Here is a 20045-nt window from a genome sequence, read left to right as displayed (position 1 = left end):
GTCCTCCATGAATTTGCCTACTCCTTTTTTAAAGCCATCCAAGCTGGTGGCCATCCCTGCCTCTTGTGGGAGAGAGTTCCATAGTTTAACGATATTTTTCCTGCCCTAGATTGTCCAGCATTTAGCTTCATTGGATTCTCATGAGCTGTAATGTTGTGTAATGTAATAAAACGTTAGGAGAGAGGGACAAAATTTTTCTCGGCCTGCTTTCGTCATACCAGGTATAATTTTGTAAACTTGTGTTGTGTCGCTTCTTCCTCACCTTTTTCTCTAAAGTAAAAACGTCCCAAATGCTGCAACCTTTATTCATAGGACTGTCTCTCCATCCTCTTGATCAATTCGGTTGTCCTTTTCTCTCGGGTATAGGAGGCAGCCGATATACACCTTCTGCTCCTCCAGTGGCAGCCATTTTGTGTTCTGGGGCTCTGGAGGGAGGGAGTTGAGTCCTATAGCTGTGTTGCTGCTCATGTTCTTAAATATGCTGACGCTGAGCCCTCTCTTCTTAAGTGAGGATAATTGTGCCAAGACTGCCAGAAAAGAGCTTGCAGATTGGAATATTTCTTTTCACAGGGCCGGAGTGGCAAATTCTGCGTCCTTCTAGCCCACTCAACTTTTGTCCAAGTCGGCCCAGAATTATTTAAAGCCCTGATCTTTCTTCTTCCCCCACCCTCCCGCCAACCCTGCAAACCCCCATCAGCCCTGCGTTCTTTCCATCACCCCCCCCCACTTATTTAGGCATGCTGCGAAGAATGCACAATTAAAAACAGCTGGTTATGAAAATGAGTTTTCCCCTCGAAGGCAGGAGCAAAAACTGTGCTCGCAGAGAGGGGCCTGGCGGAGTTGGAATTGGCATTTGTTTCTGCTGCTGCATGTTCCTCGCTTGTTCCTTAATGCTGCCCGGCGGCCTTTTTCGGAGCTCCTAGCCTCCTCAGCTCTCTGCTCCTGGGTCTGTTGCTTTTGAAATGCTCACTGTTTTCATGCACTCTCCACCCCTCCCTCCCCTCCGCGAGCGCCTTTCCCCCATTCACATTAATGTAAACACATGTTGCCTGGGGCGTAACGTGAATTCCCAAAGCGGTATTTTGCGCGCGCTGGAATCTTTTGTGGATTTCGGCACCGCATTTGCATATACGAGCAGCCATCCTGGCTTCATAAAAGGAAAAAAAAAGTAGAAAACGAGGCAGCGTTTCAGCAACCTTGCAGCAGTTGTAAATTGATTGGTAGGGAGGAGCTGGCTATGAATCCATCAGCGGGAGATTCCAGCTATCTAGAAATCGATGGTGATGTAATACTTGGAGGAGGATGTGCGTTTCTATATTTCATTATCTCTAATCGAGCTTCGTTCATTCAGAAGAGGATTACCTGTCTCATGTTTTTGGCTGTGCATTTGATAACGTGAACTGTCTGTGGGTCTTTCCATTTCCCTGTTGCACATCATAAACATTGGGCGTATATTGGTGGGGCTGGAGTATAGCCAGCCCCCCAGCATCTCTGTGTCCAAAGATTTGGTTCATATTTTTAATGGGAAATCTGTAAGGTCCAGGGTGCGTTATTTGTATGTTGGCATGCTGAGTTGGTGTTTGTATGCTCTCCCCCCACCCCAAGTCTGGCACCTCCATCAACAACCCTAATTCCCATGGCTGGAAGAATATCTGAAATATTTAGAAGTGGCACCAGATTTTGAGGAGCAAGCCCCGGTGGAGCAATGAGATGCTAAAATTCCTCAGCGTCATTTTGGGAGACGGCACTCCTAGATGACAAGTTGCTTTATGCAGAAATGTTTGTTTCCTTGGTTGATTTGTGTCCTGTCTTCCGGTAGTGGAAACTCAGAATCGTAAGAGATGGAGGGGGACCCCCCAAAGGTCATCTAGTCCAACCCCCTGCAATCCAGGAATCACAGCTGAAGAATCCCTGACAAATGGCTGTCCAGCCTCTGTTTAAAAACCTCCAATGAAGGAGAGCCCGGCTACCTTGCGAGGTAGTTCGTTTCGCTGTCATCACTCTTGCTCCTCTTTTAAATACTAAAAACTTGCTTTGGGACCCACCCACCCCTATTTCACCAGTTTTGAGACTGAAAACTGCTTTGTTCAGAATCCGGCCTGATGAAGGGTTCTGGAGATCTCAAAAGCATGCTAACTTACATTGTGACGTTTTGTTTGGTTCTGACGTGGAGGGCACCCTGTTAATGAACACTGTCCTGAGACAAAGCCTGATGGAGGAAACAGAACAGCTGCCTAAAAGTTGGGGTGCAGATGATTATTTTGAGAATTGCTTAGTTTCCCCCCTGGTGGAAATCAGATTTCTTCCTTTTGCGATGATGTCATCAGCTGGAATGCCAGCACAGCTGATGGGCCCTCCTTGCAAGTGAATGATGCGATGTGGAGGCTTTCAAGTTTTGCTCATTTTTTGGGGAAGAGTACTGCAGGTGGAAATCAAGAGAGTTAGGCAAATGATCAAGCAGAGGCTGGGCACGCATTTCCTTTTCTTTGATGGGGTTCTTACTTCAGGTCTAGCCATTTCCTTGGCGGCACCACTTTGCAAGATGCTCCGTATTCCCTGTTAAAAGCTGAAGGTTGCATTACGGCCAGCTGAAGGTCTCTGGTTAAGGCTTAATGGGGTTTCCCAGTGGAATTCATCCTATAAACATCTACTCGATGACTGTCAGTAGAGCCTAGTAAATTGGTTGTTATGCTATGTACGGAATTCACTCCTGGATGTTGTGGTGATGGTAGCAAATGGGAATAGATTTAAAGGGGGAGATGGGCCTAGCAGATCAGAAGCCATGACCCCAAAGAGGAGAGCCCATTCCTTGCCCAGTCAGACTCTGCTAGGCCCAGTAACCGGCAGGCCTGGAGGTTCTGGAAAGTACAGTGGGAGCTTCCCATTGGGGCACATAGTTGGCCACTGTGAGAACAGGATACTGGACTATGAAGGGGTTCTTGCCTGATCCAGCACTCAGCCTTTTCTCACATTCTCTTGCCCCACACATTGGGCCCTGATAGAAACTTGGAACCTGCAGCCACATATGATTCTTAGTTTCTAAGGAAATTGTGAAATGGGGCTGTTTTTTGCCTTTACCCAGCATCCAGACCGTTGGCCCTCTTCTCTGTCTATCTTCTTTTCTTTGCAGAATTCTGGTCAAAGTATCCCAGGCTGCTCCCCTCCTGTGGAAAGAAGCAGGAGATTGAATAGGTTGCGAATTCTATAAAGTGTGCAAGAATGGATGAATGCCCTTCTCTGATAGAGTCTCCGGGGCCAGAGAAACAGGAACCCACAAGCAGGTTTTGATGTTTCTTGATTCCAAGGAGCAGCTGTTCTTAGCACTCTGGTGCCTTCCAGATGCTCTGGACCACAGCTTCCACCAGACCCAGCTGTTGTTGTGATGGGAGGTGTCATCCAAAACACATAGAGGGCAACAGGTTGGCGAAATCTGGCTTGGAGGCTCCTATAGGGCTCATTGTGAATATAGATAGTTAGGTTTCAAGCCCAGAAAGGAAGGTTCCTTAGCAATTCTTTATTTTCTGTCCTTGAAAAGGAGATATTCCGGGGGAAGGAAGCCTGAAATGACCGATGGTAACTCCAGAATGATTAGCGGTTGCATTTTTGAGACATAACAGGTTTCTCTTTAAATGACTTGTTGTGTAAATGTTTAAAGTACTTCCTGAAATTTATACAAACGCACTTGGTAGGCCTTCAGTCATGGTCGGAGCTGTTAGTTCAGCTATCTTTTCAGGACAGGCTGAGTAGTTTTGGGAACAACCCAAACACAGATCTTTCCAGAGGCTAATTTTGGACCCAATAGACTACACATTCTCTGAGAACCTTTCTTGCCCGTATTGGGACAAAGCAACCTTGGAGAGGCCAGCCTCAAGGCCATAAGGACTCCAGGGGTCTGGTGCTCTTGATTAGCTGTGCTAACATTTGGCAGGGAACTCTTGTGCTCGCATATTCACTGTGCATCATGGAGGCAGATCCACTGGGGCAAATGGGGGCCCTACCCCGCTGACCTCAGCCTGCCCTTAGCCAGCCACTCACTTACTGACCAGGGGGTGGCCCTGCCTGCCAGTTTCCTCCCTAGGCTTGGGCAATGTATTGGTACATCATCCAGGACAGGTTTGAGGGCCAGGTCGCAATGGTGTTTTGACCCAGCAGTATATTGCGAGTGGAACTTGCCAGCTGTTGCCTTAGCTTCTCCGACCGAGTGGGCAAGCTGCCTCCTTCATCCCTGCGCCAGGCGTTGGCAGCAGTGACTTCACCCTGGTGCCTTTCAAGGCCAGCGGAAGTGTTCTTTCCTTTTCAACATTGTGATGTATCGCAGTGATTAGCTGGTGATGCTTCACAACGTTGAAAATCTGATATCGCTCAGCCCTATTTCTCCTTCTTCACCCCAGGGGTCGCACTTGTAGATTTTAACAGTGAGGACAAAACTGGACTTAGTTGGTCTGGTGCCACCTGCTGTCAGGCTCCCTGTCTTCTGCCTCACCAGCCCAGCCCAGTGCCTCTGCCATTGCTTACTGGAGTTCACAGGGAATAAACGTTGGTTCCCCGTCACCCTTCCATAGCTGTGCTGCCTTTGACCCGGCAGTGGTGGGGTTTGGGGTGTCCGTACGTTTTAAGTTACCTTCTGTGTAAGCATTGCAGCTGCTGAACTGGACTCTGGGCACCATGAAAGCATCTCCCAGGGGACGGGAAGGCCCACATCTCTTCATAGGGAACTTTTTGGGGGCCACATGTCATTGGCGAAAGTGGGTTTATCCATGGGTGTGCCCCCTACCCTTTGCATAATAGGCTGGATTGCAGGCACACAAAGGCCAGTGGTTTCTGCACAAGCCACCAACACACCTCTCCAACATCCATCCAGGAAAATGAGAGGCATTTTCACTTTCCAAGGACGCATTTCGGCCAGGCCAAAGTGCTCAAGGAACGTGTGCTTGCAAGCCCCTTCATTATATTTGACACACAGCTCTTGCCCCCTCTGGAAGTTTCCTTGTGGAGGAATTGGTTTCAGGCAATTTCCAGTGCCCCTCTCCTTCCCCACCAGCCCTAGGTGGCCACAACCCCCCTGCACTTTGCCACAGGACCGTGAAGTGACGAAGTGACAGACCGGACTCCTTTTTTCCATTACCGGGAGCCCTCGCTTGCGTCAAAGGGGAAAAAAGACTCTGCACCTCCAAACACGTCAGCAACGAGTGCAGTTTCCATCTGGAAAGCCCCGGGGACTTCGCAGTAATTTGCTCGGTCACTTCATTCCCCTGAAATGTCAGCAGTTCTGAGCAGGGGCACCAAATACCGTTTCTTTCTTGCAAGTGGAGCAGAGTCATAAAGTTTAAGAAATTAGCCTTTTTATTTCATTTTAAAAGCTGAGATTGAGGAAAGGGGTTGAGGGGAGAGAGGAAACATGTTTATTTGCCCTGCAGAATATGACTTTGTATTGCTGTGAGATGATGGTACATGAGGAATGTCAGTGGCAATTTGGAAGGCATTTCAAATGCATGGGCTCTGTGGAGAGAAGGCTGCATTTAAGTCCTGCACTCCCATAATGTTTTCTCCTGCTAAATCATTCCAATGCTCCCGCATTCCTTGCATTTCTCAGGGCACTGCTAGTTGTTGTTATTTTTAATATATTGTGGTAACCTCATGCCCCCTGCCGCATCTGAATGGGTTTTTTTTTGGAAGCTACCCGGTTTTGAAAACCGTTTTGGGACATTCAGAGGTTCTCTAGTCTAAGTTGGAGCAAGAGGCTATGTGGGGTGTGTGTGTGTGTGTGTTTTCCTTTGCAAACAGCCAGTTACATTTTCCAGTCCTGTTGAAATTGCTCTGCAAACAGAGGACCCAATTCCTGCCCTCTCAGATGGTGGTATAAATGAACATAAGAGGCTGGTTGCTGAATCAGGCCAAAGACTCATTTAGTCCGGCATCCTGTTCCCACAGTGGCCAACCAGATGCCTCTGGCAAGCTCACAAAGAAACAGGTTGAGTGACTTGAGAAACGTTGGAACTCACACTGTTTATCAACCAGGCAGAAAATGATAGCCGGCCAGTACCCTGATGTGATGGACACATCTGACAGACTGCAATGCAAGTCTTACACCCACAGTAGTCTTGCTATGTGGCTTTACGCAGGTCACTGTATATTTTAGCATCAGTTCCTCATCGGGGGATGGGGAACCCAAGTAGCCATCACCTACCTCACAGGGCTAGTTGTGAGGGCAAACACACATAGGGAATGTAAAAATTAAAGGACCATTGAAATAAGAGTCTGTTTTTTTCATTCAGTTATCCCTGCTTATTAAATATTCTCTCAATCCATACCAAAGTCCAAATTCTGCTACCTGCAGACCCACATTTCTGCAAATGGAATAAATTTATGCTAGTGTATCAAGGCTTTGCTGTACATTTTCCTTCTGTTTCTGTGCTAGAGAAAAGCGTAGACAAATTATAAACTAAGAATAGTGACATCTAGTGACAGAACATAGTATTAGCCCTGATGAGAGGGTTTGTTTTTTAAGGTCACAGGGCAAAAAAGGAGCATCCAAACAGGCTTTTCCTTTCACATTTACAGGCAAAAGGATCCTTCATACTTGCGGATTGACTATCACCAAAGATCTTTTCCACGAATAATCCTCTGTTGCTTAGATGCCTCTCCAAAAGTCCGGTTCAAGTCACGAGTCCTGTAAATGTTTGAAATTGCCTTCTAATTTCCTTAGAAGGGAAACGGAAGAGAATGCAAATTAAAAGGGAGACTTTCTGCATGCAAAGTATGGGCTCTGTGATTGAGCTTTGTGGGTTACCCAATAGCCTTTAAGAACGTAAGGGGATCCCTGCGGTATCAGGCCAATGGCCTGTCTAGTCCAGCATCCTGTTCACACAATGGCGAACCCAATACTCCAGTGGGAAGCTTGCAAGTGGGACCTGAGTGCAACAGCCACTCTCCCCACCCGAATTTCCCAGGAACTGGCATTCAGAGGCAGACCTCCTCAGATAGTGACACCATGGCTAGTAACCATTGATTCCCTTATCCTCTGAGAATCCATCTAACCCTCTTTTCAAGCAGTGCAAGGTATGGCCTTCATTGCCTCCTTTGGGAGCAAGTTCCATAGTTGAGCTATGCTCTGTGTGATGAAGTTCCCCCCCTTCTCTATGCTCCGAATCTTCCAACATTCAGCTTCATTGGATGTCCCAATAAGATGTTAAGGCTCCCCCCCCCCTCCCGAAAGTAGGAAGAAGCAACACATCTAGGGCCCAGAGCAAAACATCCAGGACTCAGGCTCCTTGGGCCACCCCACCTAACAAGCTCATCTCTGCAATCATAAGGGTCCGGTGCTTGTTCATTTGAGGAGTGATGCTGAGATCCTCAGGCATCCAGTGGGTGCATTAGATAATATTCTGGAAGCCGGATAAAATGGCTTGTGTTGCAATCACAACCCCCTGTTGAATGGATCACAGAAAGGCTCTGCTTTAGAAATCTTGCTTTAGCTTTTTTGCTTTCTTGGTGATGCCTGTTTGTCCTCCGCACACAGAATTACTGAGGGTTCTTGTGCTGTTTCCTGAAGTGCACAGTTTTATCCAGCTAGGGACGGCATGCGGATGTTTAGACCATGGAGGAAGTCAGCTTGCTGGTTTCTGAGCTCTGTATACAGTGGAGAGCCTTCCAAAATAACAGACTGTAGTCTTAAGTGCCAGGAAAATTGCAAGAAGCCAAGCCCAGTCTAAGCAAATAATTGGTGATGTGGGCTGCTGCTGCTCCTTCTTTTTCCCCTACCAATTTTGCATTTAACTCAGAAAGTTGGAAGGTTGTTTTTGTTAACTTTGGGAGAGCTGAAATCTTCTGCCAGGGTTGAAGCAAAAAAGCATGCCCACTAGCAGCAGGCAGCGAGCTGATAACAAGTTGGTTTATTTTTAGGTGGCATTGTTTTGTGTGTTTGTGTGTGTGTGTGTGTGTGATTTTCCTTTGGTGAGGTTCCTCCTGGTCTTTTGGTGGGGAGCATTTGCACACTGCTGAGTCACTGGAAGGGATTGCATCCAGTTTTCGCACAACTGCATTGAAAGAAGCAACCAGACTAATGGAAAGCATTATCAAACCGCCTTCTCGGCTTGCAGCGAACTAATTCTGTTTCCAGTGTGGTTGGGGCTTGGGGAAAGTAATTGAACCTGGGCTTGAACGTCCTGTTGGACCGACTTTGCACACCTGCTTCTGGCTCCTGGACTACCGTTTCAGCCCTTGCTGACTCCCTTTTGCACGCTCAGTTTTTGTGTGCTTTTGGGTAGGTGTGCCAGCACAGCAAGCTGCTGAGCTGAGCAACTCTGGAGCTCACCCCTGTGGTCAAAAGCTTCTCCCCAGAGAGTTACACTCCTGGTCACTTGGTAAATTTGTTTCAGATGACAATGGCGGCTCCATCCTCTCTCTACTTTCCGGTCTCTCTTTTCTATCTGCCCAGCAGGGAGGCTCTTCCTAATGTTATAATTACCTGCAAACATTGTGGGTCGTTGAGGTGGAGCTTGCAGGAGCCAGGGAGGGGGGGCAGGCGGTTATTTTATTTCAAGTCAGCTTGGAAGCCGGAGTCTGTTGCAGTCATGCCATCACCCTGAAAGCGGGGCTTAAATTACAGGCTTGACTGTGGCTTCCCCCCACCCCTTTTTTTCTTTCAGAATTTGTGCCAAGTTGCAATTTACTTAATGAAATCCTGCTCTTTGGTTCGGCGGGGATATCTTTTGCAGATGTTGACTCAACTCAGCCCTTCCCCAAGCTGGTGCCCTCCTGATGTTTCAGACCACGACTCCCATCAGCCCCCGCTGCCAGCACTGCCGTGATGTTGAGGCGGTTGATGGGAATCACAGCCCAAAACATCTGGAGGGTGCCAGCTTAGAGATGGGCTGATTTAATCCCATGTTTGTGTGGGCTTGCTCCCTCCCCCCCCTTTGCTCTGTTTTTTTAAAATGTGAACCGTGCAGTTTTGTTTCCGGCTTTGTTTTGTTCCTAACAGTGTTGCGATGGCCGCCACCAACTCTGTCGGTGTGCGGGGGGAGAAAGTGGCTGTCACGTCCTGCCTAGCTTCTCTTCTCTTGCTCTCCCCCCCCCCATTTTTTTTTTTTTTTTGATAGGACCTCTTAAGGAAATAAACCTTAGAGAATAAGAACTTTGAGTCACAGATCTTTATGTACCCTGCTGATTTGTAATGGCCAAACAGATCAGATGTCTCTCTCACACACACCCCTTTCTGATTTTCCTCTGCCTCTGGTGTCGGTTTTGGTGAGGGAGGGGGTTGTTTTACTTAGGCCTTCGGCTCACCCCTCTTCCTCTGCCAAAGGCTGCACTGAGGTCACAGGATCAGAGGCCTGCAAAAGCCCTCATCCAAAATAGCACTGCATTGTTGTTGTTGTTGTTGTTGTTGTTGTTGTTGTTGTTGTTGTTCCTTTTTAAAATTTCCTTAATCGCCATTACAGTGGTACCTCTGGTTAAGAACTTAATTCATTCTGGAGGTTCATTCTTAACCTGAAACTATTCTTAACCTGAAGCACCACTTAGGTAATGGGGCCTCCCGCTGCTGCCGCGCGATTTCTGTTCTCATCCTGAAGCAAAGTTCTTAACCCAAGGTACTATTTCTGGGTTAGCAGAGTCTGTAACCTGAAGCGACTAACCCGAGGCACCACTGTACTAACAACCCCAAAGTGTGGTAGCATTGTACCGTATGCAAAGCAAGCAAGCAAGCAAGCAATGAAAACAATAAGAGAAAGAAATGACTGCACGCTGATTCAAATCAAGACACCCCTCTTTCCTGAGATGACTTGGATGGCGAATGTTGAGCATCCAAGTCCGAAGCATAGGAAATAAAATCCCACCTGCAGTTTTTGAAATGAGCCAGGCGCCAAGCGCATTTTGCTACTAACACAGATCCAGTTATGACTTCGTGGAGCTTTCTGGGCACCAGGTTGGCAACCACAGTTTAAAAACCTCTGCCTTAGTCTATACCATTTCCACTTCCACTGTGTGTGTGTTTCTCCTTCTTGCATACTGGGACAAGAGAATTGCTGTAAGAGCAAGTTACACTCAAACAATGTGGCTCAGAAAATGGAATCATAGAATTGTAGCTTTGGAAAGGGATCCCAGGGGTCATTTAGTCCAACCACCTGGCAAATAGGCCTTCCGTTGTGTGGCGATTGTAACCGAGATTTGAGCTGCCATTTGGCACCAAGCTTATATACCTGAGTTTCTAACATTGTCCACCAGATGACATAAAAGCAGCCTGGGTCCTTCATCTCTCTGGAGATGTGCAGTTTATGTATTACTTTTTCCGCAGTAGCCAAAGTCTTGTACCACAGATGTAGATCTTTCAAGACTACGGGGCTATTGAAATTCTAGCTGCCGCTCACATCCATGTCACAAGCTCTTTAGAGCAGCAAACTTTCATGTTGTCTGTCTACATTTTCAGTAATGATGGTTGTGTCAGTTTTTTGGACAATTTCAGGTACTCCAGCTTCATCCCGGCAGTGGGGTGGCTTGGCTCCCTGTTTGCTGGGTTCCCTGTTGAGGCGCTTTGTCTGTTACGGGGGCAGGGAACTTCTGTCAGCCTGAGGGCCACACTCCCTTGCAGGCAAGCTTCTGGGGGCCGCATGCGAGTAGCAGTGGGCAGAGCCAGAGGCCAAAAGTCGGCCAAGCAGAAGATGGGATTTTTGTAACAGTGGGCTGTTTTCCAGGGTGAGCCGGTGTAGTATAAAGCCTAAGAGCAGGGGTAGGCAACCTAAGGCCCATGGGCTGGATGCGGCCCAGTCGCCTTCTCAATCTGGCCCACGGACGGTCTGGGAATCGGCGTGTTTTTACATGAGTAGAATGTGTCCTTTTATTTAAAATGCATCTCTGGGTTATTTGTGGGGCCTGCCTGGTGTTTTTACATGAGTAGAATGTGCCCTTTTATTTAAAACGCATCTCTGGGTTATTTGTGGGGCATAGGAATTCGTTCATATATTTTTTCAAAATATAGTCTAGCCCACCGCATGGTCTGAGGGACAGTGGACTGGCCCATGGCTGAAAAAGGTTGCCGACCCCTGCCTAAAGCTTGCATCCTCCGGAGACATCCTCAGCCAAAAGGGGATTTGATCCCAGGCTCTGTCTTCCCTCATCCTGTTCTAAACTCTCAAGGCCAGCCTGATGCCTCCCAGATGTTTTGGGCTATAGCTCCCAAACAGGCTGGGACTTATGGGAGTTGTAGTTTAAACCATCTGGGGGGCGCCAGGTGGTCACAGGCCATTTTGGCATTCCTAGTAAAACCTCACGCCTCTCTTCAAGGCTTCTTCCCCTTCCCCTGTTTTTAACTGTGTGCTTTCCATCAAAAAACGCAAAAGGGGGAAAAAACCGTCTGTAGAGTTTGGGGTTTCTTTGTTGTGGGTAACAAGCTGTGAATGTTCTCTGCTAGGTCTTGCGGTTGCATTATTATCAGAAGCGCAGGGCAAACGATGCCCACTGCCTCAGCCAGTGCAGGAAGTGGTGAGACTTGCCAGGAATGTAACTTGCACCCTCAAGATTAATTAATAACCAGCGCTGGCTTTGGGCCACGCTCCAAGGATCAGGGAGAGATAAAGCCAGCAAAAGGGGGCAGGCAGGGGAATGCTTTTCTAAGAAGGGCATTTAAAAAGGAGCTGGTGAGTTCTGTCTTTTAGAAATGAAATAGCACGGCAGTGCTTAGTTTTTGCAGAACTGCTGCATGTTATTTTGCACTTAGGCGCTGAAGCCAGAGGATAAAACATTTGCACAGATCCCTTGTGTCGGGGACACCCACCCACCCTCCTGTGGCAAAGGGGTCCTCCGCAATCAGCCGAGGCTCACAGTTTAATCCAACCTTCGCCAACATGATACCACCTGGATGTCTCGGACTACAACTCCCATCAGCCCCCAGGGGCCAATGCGGCTCTGTTCCCATCAGTTCCCGTGCCATACAGCTGGCTGGGGATGATGGAAGTTGTAGTCTGGAGGGCACCAGGTTGGTGAAGGCTGCTCTAGTCACATGTTGCTTGTCTCTCTACTGTCAGAACACTGGTCTGTTGGTGGAAGCACCAATGATCTTAAATGGAATAGTGATCCGAAGCCTTGCAAACCCTCTCAGCGTTGCCAAACCATCCTATAACCACTCTTCTGAAACTAGGGGTGTGTGGACAGCCCTACCCTCGGGAGATTTGCTTTCTGGCTTCCCTATAATCCCTGAGTTTCCCCCCGCCCCACAAGAGGTACCTCTAAAGTCCTTTTGACTTTTTTTCTTTTGGCAAAATTTGGGGGGCAGCTCTTACGGAAACCACGATTTGCCGTGGGCCCTCTCTGTGTGTGTCCTCCGCCCATGCACTCAACCTCAAGAAGCAACATAAAGAGGCGGGGAGGGGTCTTTCGAGGGAGGGGTGTGGGGAGTAAAGCGAGCTGACGGCTGACTTAACTCCGAAGGTATGTCTCTGAAGAGTTGGCTTGTACAAACAAGCAGTTTGGGGCTGTGAAAGCGCTGCTCCAACAATGCCCCCCCCCAACCTGTCACGGATCGCCTGTCTTGGGACCCGCCAATCTCGCCTCCTGCATAATAATGAAATAAGGAGGGAGGGAAAGCTTTTGAGGAGGGAGGGAGGGAGGGAGCTGGCGGAGTTGGTTGCAGGCCATGCCTCTTGCAAGTTTTCCACCACCAGATAAGTCCCTTGCTCTCCATTGGAGCTCTTAATGTAATGGGATAGTTCTGGAGGCAGGCTTTAGCTCTGTTTTATAGTGATGCATTCCAGCTGAAACTTGTAAGGCTGATGTATTTTAAGTATACTGGCTTGATGAAAATGATTCGAAGTAGTGTTGGGGCGGGAGGGGGGCAGGGGAGGTTGACGGCTACATTTTCTGGCTTTAAAGTACCATTTTCTGCAGGGGGAATTTTACTTCTTCCTTACTCAGCTACTTCTTACTGAGGATATTCGTCGTGGGCTGAGTCTTATGAATGAGAAAATATGCAGCATGGTCTCTAGAGCAAAAGAAGGGTCACGGAATAAATTTCGAAGTGGTTGGTTGCAGGGATTGGATGCCCTGCACAGTCCCTTGATTCGCCTTATGGCGAGCAAAATCAGAATACATTGTGCAAAAGTTTTGTAGTTTAAAGAAACGCAGAATAGATCAGGGAAAGGCAAAGCATTCAGATTGGCTCCATCTGAGTAATGCAGGGTAAAATCAAGTAAAGAAGCAAGGATTGTGCGTGGTGTCAATTAAAAGGGGAGTCGGACAGTAAGAAGTCCAATTTGGAGGATACCTCTGAGAGCTGCTCTACTATTTTTAAAAACAGTCAGAACATAAGAAGAGCCTTGCTGGATTTAGACCAAGGCTGATCTAGTCCAGCACCCTGTTCTCACGGTGGCCAGCCAGATAGCTGTGGGAAACCCGCGAGCAGAACCTGAACACAGGAACACCCTCTGCCCCTGTGGTTTCCAGCAACAGGTATTCATAAACATTACTATCCCTGGTGCAGAGCATAGAGCCATCGTGGCTGGTAGCCATTGATAGCCTCCTCCTCAATGAATTTGTCCAAACTTCCTTTAAAGGTAAAGGTAAAGGGACCCCTGACCATTGGGTCCAGTCGTGGCCAATTCTGGGGTTGCGGTGCTCATCTCGCTTTATTGGCCGAGGGAGCTGGTGTACATCTTCCGGGTCATGTGGCCAGCATGACTAAGCTGCTTCTGGCGAACCAGAGCAGCGCACGGAAACGCCGTTTACCTTCCTGCCAGATTCCTACCTATTTATCTACTTGCACTTTGATTTTGGCGTGCTTTCGAACTTCTAGGTTGGCAGGAGCAGGGACCAAGCAATGGGAGCTCACCCCGTCGCGGGGTTTCGAACCACCGACCTTCTCATCGGCAAGTCCTTGGCTCTGTGGTTTAACCCACAGCACCACCCGTGTCCCTAAACTTCCTTTAATGCCATCTATATTGGTGGGTTAGGTTGAGAGCGGGTGTCCGGCCCGAGACCAGCCAGTGAGCTTCATGGCAGAGTGCAGATATAAACTCTGGTCCTAGTAGAGTGCTGTAGCAACTACACAACACTGGGAAGTCATGTCCTTCATCCCAGATCTTCATGTCAGTTGCCAGAGGGAGTTGTCTTATTCCAGGCAGGTTGCAAGCAGCCCTTATATCCTGCACAGTTTTCAGGGATGAAAAGACTGCCGTTTGTCAAAGTGGAGAGAAGCCCCTTTTTTGCCAATGGGCTCAGCATTTATTATCAGGTGACTCTGAATGACATCCTTTTCCCCCCACAAGGAAGTTGCCCGTGGAATTTTTTGCAAGGACCACAAAGCCACTTGTTGCTTTCTGAGCCCAAGCAAACCGGTTGGAGGCAGGTGGCTGAGTTCCAGGGGTCTGGCTGGAAGCCCTAAGTTACGTGACATCCATGTCTCTTCCGCCGCCCCCACCCCATCCCTCCAGTCAATGTTATTTCCCTTGAATGGGTTTCAGAGTTCAACAGGAACTGCATCTTCCTCCACAAGGTTGGGCAATTAAGCTGCCTTCAGGTTTTCGAATCCTTCCCCTCAGAGCGGAGGCTAAGTGCTGGGTCTCAAAGGGACACCTCCTTTGGAAAACTGGAAAATCTGAGGTGCTTTTGTTTTCCTTCCTCCTAGAAAGAATACATTTTTATTACCTCTAGATTCCACAATTATATCTATCAACGCATGCACACTGAGAGACGTATATATATGCACATATACAGGTGAGCAGCCTGTTCTAGATGGGGGTTGCACTCCCCCCCAAAACATTGGCTTTGCCATCTTGAGGTGTTTATTGATACAGCAACGGAATTAGTAACTCAAGTGACCTCTGTGGCTCAACGTGGCTTTTATCAGCTGATCTGCAAGCTGTCATCTTACCTGCATGGTGATACCTTGGCTCCTATTCCCCATGTTCTGATAACGTCCCGTTTAGACTGTTGCATTATACATGGATCAGCCTTTAAGAAAGGTCCGGAGACTGCAAGGGGTCCAGAGCATGGATGTGAGATTAAGTGGGTCGACTTATAGCACCTGTGCTTTGCCAGCTCTACTCTCCCCCCATTGCCACCTCAGTCTGTTTCCAGCTCATCATTTTAAAGTGCTGGCTTTATCTCATTTAAAGCTGTAAGCCAGTGGTTCTCAAATGCTTGGTTCCCTAAACCTACCCCCAGTGTCTGCCACTGTATCCTATAAAGAGCATTATTCACAATAGCGGTCTGCACGACTCACTAAGGAAAATAACAACACAATAACATTCAAAATAGCAGCAGTGAATTGCACATTTATTCAAAATCCAGTTAAAACTATTTAATTGAATTAATCCAACAACATTGATGAACTTGGTCCAGTGAAGGCAGCTTTTAGAAGTCTTGGTAGCCATTTACACCCCCAGTGCCCCCCTCAGTACTCCATCCCTCAGGGAGCAGTACCCCCCCCCACTTGGAGAACCACTGCTGTTGGTAACTTGGGAACAGGCCAAAGTCACTTTCTGCCATAATTAGGCTACCCAAACCTTTCGGTGCCCCCACCAAATGAAGCCAGCTGGGCAGCCGTCAGCAGTGGCACCCCAGTTGGAATAGCCTGTGCAGGGAGGTTCTCCTGGGGTCAACTTTTCATCTTTTTGTTCACCCTTTCTGGTCACCCGGGTCTTTTAAATCAATTAGGTCACCCAAGCCTCTGTCTTTTAAATGCATTTAATTTTGGGAGTTGCTACCAGGCCTGTTTTGTTGTGTTTCTGCAGTTCCCCACCCCCATGAAATCATTTTCCATTTTTCTTTGTGTTCCATTTGTTTGTTGTTGTTTCACTTGTTTATCATAAACTGTCCAAATAAATCCCACGTCAAAGGGATCACAGCTCAGGGCAAACTGATCTACCAAACGATCGGGAAATTATTAACACAAGCAAATGAGCCAAAGAAGAAAAGCTGTTTTCATGTATGCACTTAAAAGAAAAAAACAGAACATCCCCCCCCTGCAACTGCTACTCTTGAGAATCCCCAAGGGCTTGGTTGATTGACAAAACATGAAACCATTTTCTTGCACCAGCCGGATTATTAAGCCTGTTGCATTGTCTGGCTGAGAGGTGGGGAAAGCACCATTATCTCCACCCCCCTCCCTTCCCTTTCTCCCCCTTTAAAATTGTAGAGTTACAACTCTCAAGTTAAAACTCTCTTTTAACAAAGCTGCACAGTTCCAGAGATTGTTCTCCAGGCAAGCGGGGTCTATATTTCCCCTGCCAGTGAAATTTGAGAATGAAAGGGGAAGGTGGGGGCAGTGTGGAGTGGGGCGGGGCAGGGGCACTAGCCCCCTGTTTTTGAAATCCGGTGAGTCAATGGAATCTCTCAAGCAAAATGATGGCATCAGCCTGTGTGCGAGTTAATCGGACTTGAAGGTATGAAGGCAGAGGGGTCAGGAGGCCGCCGTCTCGTGATAGATTGTCAGGGAGCTGAATACCAGCTCCTTGCCAGGTCCGTAGCTCCGCCCTGAACTGAGAATCCTGGCCTGGTGCTTCACAGCCACAGTGGTGGAGCCAAGTCCGGCCAGAGCTGGAGAGACCAGTCCCCACACGCAGGAGCAGGCAGAGAATCATTGTTTGCCTCCTGATTCTCTGTTTGCTTACCAATCGAAGCCTGGCATTTGCTAAGTGGCTGAGCCCCATTTGGCCAGGGAAATGGTGTACAGGCAGGGGAGACGCTTTCAGAAAGGAAGGGGCTCCCATCTCTTTGACAGAGTTCCTTGGAGTAGGAGGGGAAGCATTTTGGAGAGTTCTGGGGAAATGTTTCCATAGGAATCCTCCAAAACGTTTGGGTTGGAATATTTATCAGACTCCAGGGTTATCTCTGGCATTCTTTCTGAACTGCAGAATAGAAGGCAACATCCAGCTCTTTTGGTCAGGGAAGAAAATGAGGGGGGTTGTGGATTTTCACTGAACTTTGGCGGCAGTGGGTGAGAATCTTTGAGACTCGAGAGGAGTCATGGTGGCTTGAACTTGCCTTGGCCCTTCCACTGCCCTCTGGCAGACTCTCCGTCCAGCCCGGTGCCATCTAGATGTTTTGGAATCTGCCTCACATCAGACTTGGTCAACGCTTGACAACTATCCTGGCTGGGGCTGGTGGGAGGCAGATTCCAAAACATCTGGAAGGTACCAAGGACCTTGGATCAATCTTTGCCAGCCTTGTGCCCACCAGGTTGGATGCCTGAAGACTCTTGGGATTAGCTGTGATTCCTGCATTGCAGGGGGTTGGCTGGATGATCCTTTGGAACCCTTCCAACGCCGCCATTCTTTGAAGAACAACAACAACAAAAGGATCCCATTTACGAACTGGGTTACCCGGGGCTGTGGGGCACAGAGCCTGGGAGTCTGTGTACGTACAGTAACAGCCCTGGAACAGTATAGGTGCTCTCCCACACTCCAGAGCAAGCATGGGGAGCAAAGAATGAATCAAAGAAGAGTTAGAAGGGACCTCAAGGGCCATCTAGTCCAACCCTCTGCAATGCAGGGACCTTTTTGCCCAACGTGGAGCTCGAACCCCTGACCCTAAGATTAAGTTCCGACTGAGCTGTCTTGGGGCTATGAAGATGTGTGCAATATTGACCACCGCAGTGGCTAGCCGTGTAAAACCTCTGGATTGTGCTGGACTTCCACCCACACCTGGTTAATGGAGCCAGGTCTCCTGTCCTCCAAGCTTTCGCTGCTGACTAGAGTAAGCTTCTTGTGGCATCTGCAAGCTTGCAGACTCTTGGGCACAGAGAAACATGGGAAGCTGCCTTTTACTGAGTCCATCTAGTTCAGCATTGTCTACACTGGCAGAAGCTCTCTGGGGTTCCCAGGCAAGGGATATTTCTCAGTCCTAGCTGGAGATGCTGTGACTTATCTGCGTGGCAGGCAGATGCCCTGGCTCTTCCTGAGCTAGGAACGGCGGTGTTTGGCATAGGGGGCGTGGAGTGGGGGTGGGCAGCCTTAAGCCTCCTTAACAGAGTCGGGGAAATAAATCCTCTGAGCACTTGAGAGGCAGGAGATGCTGGGCGTGTGCACAACTTGAGTGTGGTTCAGCTGTGGCAGCAGAAAAGAGCCGAGCGAAAGGCGGGGCGGCCAGGGAATTGACGCAGATAGGGTGCTTGCAGGAGGACTTTCTGTTTATTTTACGGTCATCCTTGGAATCCCCCGAATGGTTTTTTTTGGAAAAGAGCCTGCTGAGCTCTCCAGATTACATGTTTTGAAAGCAGCTTCACCTTTCCAGGGCCCCTTTCAAGGATGTCGATTCCTGGGCTGCGCAGTTTTGCAAGTGGGGCAACGGGAGGCAACCCTTGGGTTATCGCTCTGCCTCTGTTTCCTGGGGCCGTGGAATAGGGGCAGGGAAAGGAACCGGGGGGGGGAGGAGGGGGGATTTTCCCGACGCTCCTTTCTAAGCCCTAAATCTTTGATTGTCACTAACACAGCCCTGTTGGAAGTCCAGTTGAACTGGTTTGCAAATCGCACACACGAAATCCCATTTGGGATAAGCTGCATTTGGGTGACGGAGGTCCACTTCTGACGCCAGTTGGACACGCAGCATGAGGTTTGCTGCTTTGGAAACTAACTTGCCCTTTCTGTGTCTCCTCTTCTCCTTAGATGCCAGCATGTCCCCTGACGCAATTAAGCAAAGCCATTGGTGCAACGTCGCCTACTGGGAGCACCGGACGCGCGTCGGGCGCCTCTACACCGTGTACGAACAGTCCGTCAGTATCTTCTATGACCTACCTCAAGGAAACGGCTTCTGCCTGGGACAGCTGCAGCTGGAGAACAGGAACGAGACTGTCCGCCGGACTCGAAGTAAGATTGGATATGGGATTTTGCTCAGCAAGGAGCAGGACGGCGTGTGGGCCTACAACCGCAGCGAGCACCCCATCTTCATCAACTCCCCAACACTGGACATTCCCAACTGCCGGACTCTGATTGTGCGCAAAGTGATGCCTGGCTACTCGATCAAGGTCTTTGACTATGAGAAGTCTTGCCTCTTGCAGCACGCCACAGACTTGGGGTACCCAGACGGGCCTTTTGACCCTAACAGTGTCCGGATCAGCTTTGCAAAAGGCTGGGGCCCTTCCTACTCCAGACAGTTCATCACCTCCTGCCCCTGCTGGCTGGAGATTTTGCTCAACAACCACAGATAGCCGCTCCAGCCTTGGAGGAGGAGGAGGAGGAGGAGGAGAGCCGAGCGGGACACGAGACTTATCCCCAAATATCATCTACCTAGATTTAATATAAAGTTTTATATATTATATGAAAATATATATTATACTTGTAATTATGGAGTCATTTTTACAATGTAATTATTTATGTATGGTGCAATGTGTATATGGACAAAAAAAGGAAAATGCACTTTGGCTTAGAGGTCTTTCAATACAGTTGTGTTTGTTTTTAAGGAGGAAAAAAATTATACAGCAAAAATTGGAAGTAGCGCCATGTTTGGGCTGTATAGTTTTTTATATTAAAAAAAATAATAGTAATACCCAGAAGAAGAAAAAAGCTAATACCGGACACTCGTTGATAATAAAGTATTTGCATTATAGGTTTTGCCCCCCTGCCCCAAAGTGTCTAATTTTTAAAACCAAAGGAAGAATATGTAAGGAGACGTACTTCTAGGATATGAACAAAAAGGGATTTTGGAGTCCAAAGTGGAGCTGAGAAGTTTTGCATTTGCAAGTTTTCTCTCTCCACTCCCCAAACCTAACAGTTGTTTTACCTGGGTGGCCCGAGTTACCCTTAAACAATGATAATCAAGAACACAGACAATTCTGCTGTATACAATCATACAGAAATCAGCCTCTTGTCCTGTTGCAGCCTGCAGATCAGGGATCAGCAACCTTTTTCAGCCGTGGGCCGGTCCACCGTCCCTAAGACCATGGGGGGGGGGCGAACTATATTTTTTTTTGGGGGGGGGGAATGAACGAATTCCTATGCCCCACAAATAACCCAGAGATGCATTTTAAATACAAGCACACATTCTACTCATGTAAAAACACCAGGCAGACCCCACAAATAACCCAGAGATGCATTTTAAATAAAAGGGCACATTCT

General features: G+C 48.3%; 1 protein-coding gene across 1 annotated transcript in view; it reads left to right on the top strand.

The window, feature by feature from the left end:
* SMAD6 (SMAD family member 6) overlaps positions 1-19536 on the top strand; it is a 56319-nt gene extending 36783 nt beyond the window's left edge. The window contains exon 4 of the mRNA XM_083475146.1: positions 18597-19536. Within this exon, the coding sequence (XP_083331272.1) occupies positions 18597-19138 (542 nt within the window). The 3' untranslated portion in view covers positions 19139-19536. The remainder of the gene's footprint in view (positions 1-18596) is intronic.
* Positions 19537-20045: the final 509 nt, after the last annotated feature.

Source organism: Podarcis liolepis (assembly GCF_965112155.1).
Source record: "Podarcis liolepis genome assembly, chromosome: 14".
NCBI lineage: Eukaryota > Metazoa > Chordata > Lepidosauria > Squamata > Lacertidae > Podarcis > Podarcis liolepis.
This window is presented reverse-complemented; position numbering and strand designations above follow the sequence as displayed.